At 40.4% G+C, this 5,356-nt stretch overlaps 1 protein-coding gene across 1 annotated transcript; it reads right to left on the reverse strand.

Annotated features, from left to right (window-relative positions):
- Positions 1-1,138: 1,138 nt before the first annotated feature.
- On the reverse strand, positions 1,139-3,987 carry ndufa6 (NADH:ubiquinone oxidoreductase subunit A6). The gene is made up of 3 exons (XM_031321069.2): positions 3,758-3,987; positions 1,579-1,694; positions 1,139-1,365 (listed from the first exon to the last, which is right to left on the reverse strand). Exons 1-3 carry the CDS (start codon positions 3,894-3,896, stop codon positions 1,234-1,236), a joined length of 387 nt encoding a protein of 128 aa, XP_031176929.1. The 5' UTR covers positions 3,897-3,987; the 3' UTR covers positions 1,139-1,233.
- Positions 3,988-5,356: the final 1,369 nt, after the last annotated feature.

The following is a 5,356-nucleotide window of genomic DNA, read 5'->3' on the forward strand; positions in this document are numbered from 1 at the left end:
TGTTGACATGTCATAGTAGGAAAAGCACAGGTGTGTTCAAAACCATTAATGATGGCTGCATTCCACTTAGGAGAGGTCCTGGTGTTGTTCATGCTGACTCACTGAAACCGCTTACTGGGACACTCGATGGAATTGAGCCATCGTTAAGGTTATCAATTTCAGCTGTGCTTTTCCTACTATGACAAGTCAACATGTCTGCTGTGAAAAAGCTCCATAAAGCCTGATTTATGGCTCTGCGGAGGCTCCGTGCAGAGCTTTCCACGTAGTCTACGAAGTGGCCTGAAGTTTATACTTGTGCGCTGGTGTCTGCGTCGATCTCTTTAAGAGAATAGCAGGGCCGGCGTGTGTGTGTGTGTGTGTGTGTGTGTGTGTGGTAGAGCGAGGTTAGAGAGCGACGTGATTAGCTTCGGAGCGAGTAGTGACTCTAGAGTCATAGTGAGAGAAACAAAGTGTCTCCCCTGTTCTTTCTGACCACGGTGGGAAATCTGGAGTAGAGGGTGACACGGGAATCAATTGTCGCTCCCATCCCTTCCCGATCCCACGAAAATACTCCCGTCACATTCCAATCACGGGACTGCCCCCCCCCCAAAAAAAATCCTGTCCTGCGAAATCCCGAAAGAGTTAGGTAGTGACAATTTTTCGAGACTCCCGCGCGTCACGGTATTCCAAATCAACAAACGTATTGGGAGTTGTAAGTGGTTCTCTTTTCTATAACGAAATGCCTCGCAATCTTTGGGCGCACTCACCGCATTGCAGCGTCATTTCCTAATTTAATCTCCGGCTCCATCCCGCTCCCGTTGATTTCTATTCTTGATCCGTCCCGAACACGTTACCAACAATGAAATTGACTCCCGTACCGCGGGACTCCCGCGGGAATCACGTGACCCGCGGGAGTCCCGAAAAATTGTCACCCTCTAATCTGGAGCAGGAAAAGTTAACGCGTAGTTAACTTTTTTGAGAGGTGCGCGTCAGGCTGCGGCGTAGGGTCGGTATCTCCACGTACGTAACCACAGCGTCGATTTAACACAGAAGCATAAATTGGCCTTAAGAAGGAGCAGTTTTAGTGTGTTTTCCGTTGGAGCTGTCCCTTTAAGATAACCCCAATAACCTTTCTGAATAAAAGACACAACCGCCGATATGTGAGTGTTAAGTGTGTATTTACAGTAAAGGGGAACATCTGTCACACTGGACACAAGCAAAGAGGGGTCAGAGGTAAGCAGACAGCCGCACAGTTCATGGGTCATGACCCCTGTAGAATTTGGACAGGAAATCATTGGCACGAGGTTCCTCAGTCTCCTGAAAATAGCGCATTACGTGGGTCTTCTGCTTCCAGACATGGATTGTTTCCTCGAGTTCCATTTTTCCCTGGGGAATAAATAACATACAAATTAAAAAAAAATTCAACACACCATGGAAGACACAGTGTAGTGTCGCTCTCAGTAATCGTCTACATTGGGATTTTGGAGGAAACGGCCTAAAAAAGCAGACTCCAAGGACAAAATTTAACATCTAGTCGTTTGAAAAATCATTATGGTTCATGCAGTTCACAGATCAGTAGAGGGCTGGTTTTTTTTTTACCTTAATGACTAGCATGTCGATCACACGGGGGTCAGAGACATGCCTGTTCTTGTTGAACATCTCCCTCACTTTGTCTCTTCCCTGGCGCGCTGTGATGTCCAGCTGAAATGTTGCCACTGTAGAGAAAGAGATACAAACAAAAAGTCAGTCTGTTTCCACCACAACTACAACCAGGAGCTCATTTGTCAATAATTATCCATGTTATTATTTTTATGCACAGACCCCTGAGGTGTGGATGTTACATTAATACATTTTTCTTCAGAAAAGCTTGGTTGGATAACCAGGCATTTGGTAGGGAGCAAGGCCAGCACTGACATCTAACTGCATCAGTGTCACTGCAATGTCTTACCGCTTTCAAAATAAGAGTCTTTAATGCAAATTATTCCAAATCTACAAGTTTATCTAATACCCAAGCTGTGTGGAAGGAGTTCAATCATTGTCATTATATATACAAATATCCTGCCTTATCTTGAGTTATCATGGGACCCAAATGTGGAGAGTATCCCACCTGTCAGCACAATGTAAACTAGACCGTTTGTGCCTCTCAAGTATTAACTGGGGCTAAATGTAAACATACATTCCACATAAGATGATCAGGGCCCTAAATGAGAAGAAATATACACATTCAAATGAAAATTCTCTACACCAGGTGTGTGAGTGTGCTACAAGGGGAATGAAGAACATGTTCTTGGCACCATAAACCAAAAATAGGAAGCATGTCATCTTATAGCCTCTGAACACATCACACAGGTGTTTGCAGTTATTCTGGCTGATTAGATCTCTGCTCTGGTTGAAGGTGGGTCACAGGTTTGATTTGGCACTCATAAGTTTATGAACGCATGCTAAAAGTTGACTAAAAAGAGGAATAAAAAAAAAAAATCATCTTTTGGAAACTGATCTTAATGCCTTAATTAAAAAAATGAGGAAAATCCAGTCTTTAAGGACACCAATTTTCTTTGTGAATGAATAATGTATCATAAATAAATAAATGTTCTTCCTTAAAATACAGGGGGCATAAGTATACATACCTCTATGTTAAATTCCCATAGAGGCAGGCAGATTTTTATTTTTAAAGGCCAGTTATTTCATGGATCCAGGATACTATGCATCCTGATAAAGTTCCCTTGGCCTTTGGAATTAAAATACCCCCACATCATCACATACCCTTCACCATACCCCCACATCATCACATACCCTTCACCATACCCCCACATCATCACATACCCTTCACCATACCCCCACATCATCACATACCCTTCACCATACCTAGAGATTGGCATGGTTTTATTTCAGTTAGTCTAATAGCTGGTTAGATTTGCATTGAGAGATGATTTAATGGAAAGTACCCCATGCCAATCTCTAGGTATGGTGAAGGGTATGTGATGATGTGGGGGTATGGTGAAGGGTATGTGATGATGTGGGGCTATTTTAATTCCAAAGGCCAAGGGAACTTTATCAGGATGCATAGTATCCTGGATCCATGAAATAACTGGCCTTTAAAAATAAAAATCTGCCTGTAAAAATCTGTGTACTTACTTATGCCCCCTGTATTTTAAATTAGAACATTTATGTATTTACGATACATTATTCATTCACAAAGAAAATTGGTGTCCTTAAAGGTTGGATTTTTCCTCATTTTTTTAATTAAGGCATTAAGATCAATTTCCAAAAGATGATTTTTTTATTCCTCTTTTTAGTCAACTTTAGCATGGGTTCATAAACTTAGGAGTGCCACTGTATCTTTAGTTTGATTGTTCTGTTGTTATCTATCTTAAAAGTTGTGTTGTTTCGGTTTGTTTTTGTACAGAAGGTTTTAAAACACTATCAGTGTAAAGTATTTTTCAACAGGCCAATAACAAAAACATGCAAATACATATGTGTTATTGAATTTTGGAACCGAATAAATGTATGAAGTAGTAAATATTGCAAGGTATGAACGCATGCATTCCGGGGGTTTCTCAATATTTAACTAGCTTAAGTGACAGCGTCAGCGTTACTATTACATTTTGGGCAACATATAACCTTAGCTAGCATCTGCAAAATGTATCGTTATGGTTGTTGCTGTTGGCTAGCGGCTAATGTAAGTCGCTCTGCTGGACTTCTTCATAGACACGACCTTGACGCTGGCGTAGCTTTTCATATAACGGTACATATTACCGAGCACAGCGGACCGACATACCTGTGTTAGGGACCTCTCGGTACCAGGCTCGATACAGCTCCCGGGCCCTGCGCTTGGCTTCGTCCACGTCTCGACTAAATATTGGTTTAACAACTTTAGCAGCACTAGCTGCAGCTCGGGTCGCCGCTGCGGACGCCATGATTGCTGTCGTTACAGCGTTTCCGGTTTTACAAATTCGATGGTATCCATGATGTTGAGAAGCACCGTGCTGCCACCTAGTGGACTGGCACAAGACAGCAGCGGTCAGTCCGTTAAAATATATCTATATCTATAGATATAGATATAGATATAGATATAGATAGATAGATACTTTATTGATCCCCAAGGGGAAATTCAAGGTCCCAGTAGCTTAAGGACATCACACACAACATACACATACATCATAAACAGGATAATAAAATAACAAATCCACATGAATAATATGGACAATAAAAGAAAAGGTACTAAATAAAAAATCCACATGAATGTACTAAGGGATGTATAAGCATGAGACGCTTGCAGTGACAGGACAGGGACTGACCCTGTGATTCAGTATGTATGGTACGGTGCTCTATGAGAGTGTGTGTCATGGTGGTAGCGCAAATAAGTCCAATAGTGCAAGGATAAAGTCTAGAGACCAGGATATGGACAATATAAGAGAATGATATAAAAACTATAGCAGTGCAAGGATAAAGTTAAAAAAGACAGCATTAAATATGGGCATTATAAGGGAATAAAGTAGACAGTAGGATAGACACAAATCAGCAGTCAATATTAGAGGTTTGAAGTAACAGGGTTACAGCCATTGTTTAAGAAATCACATTTCACTGCTTTTGATGTTTTAGAGACATTCTATTCTGCTCCAAAATAATGAATGCTGTTATAGTGAACTGCCTTTTACTTGTCATAATCAGAAATGTAATGTATGAGGTGGGCTAAATATTAGAAACACATTTGCTTTTAAAGTTGTTGCACCCTCATCTTGGTGTGAGCTGCAGTCACCTTAAACTAGATGATTTTGTAAGCATGACTAAGGACTATGACCACGTAATGTACATGTTCTGTTACTGAATACTGCTAATTCATTGTTTTGTGTAATTTGCGGTTTTGTTTTAAGTCTGTCGTTTTTATGCTGCCTTCTTGGCTTGTTAAGGGGATTCTGAACGTCAATGGAACTATCCCTGGTTAAATGAAAACAATATATACATTTCAATGTTTAAAATAATAAAATAAAACACCACATTGTTTGTTTATCTTTAAAGTGTCTTTTTTGCACTATTTCGCTGCTGTGACATTGCAAATTTCCCCGTTGTGGGATTAATAAAGGATCTTGAATCTTAAAAACAATGTAACGAATTGCGTCTACACACAAAGAACTTGAAGTCTCTACAAAAACATTGTCTTGGTAGTATGTATTGCAGGGCTATTGCATTGCATTTATTACATCATGCAGCTTTTTCCATTTTTCTTGAACTACAATGCATACTCTTTGCATAGATTGTTAATGTATGTGTGGCAATAGTCTACTGGTATAAAATGAGGAACAGATAAGCTTATGTGTATGTCTAGTCTGCAGAAGCAGGTGTACAGCATCTCTGAAATGAAATGTATGCACAGTAG

This window comes from Sander lucioperca, chromosome 21 (genome assembly GCF_008315115.2).
Source record: "Sander lucioperca isolate FBNREF2018 chromosome 21, SLUC_FBN_1.2, whole genome shotgun sequence".
NCBI classification, from domain to species: Eukaryota; Metazoa; Chordata; class Actinopteri; order Perciformes; family Percidae; genus Sander; species Sander lucioperca.

What these genes read in the sequence shown, in the direction of transcription:
- ndufa6 (XM_031321069.2), bottom strand. Translation starts at nt 3,896, where the DNA reads ATGGCGTCCGCAGCGGCGACCCGAGCTGCAGCTAGTGCTGCTAAAGTT. An exon ending in CCGAGAGGTCCCTAACACAG is followed by an intron (nt 1,695 to 3,757) that starts GTATGTCGGTCC and finishes CTTTCTCTACAG; the next exon opens with TGGCAACATTTCAGCTGGAC. An exon ending in TCGACATGCTAGTCATTAAG is followed by an intron (nt 1,366 to 1,578) that starts GTAAAAAAAAAA and finishes TTTATTCCCCAG; the next exon opens with GGAAAAATGGAACTCGAGGA.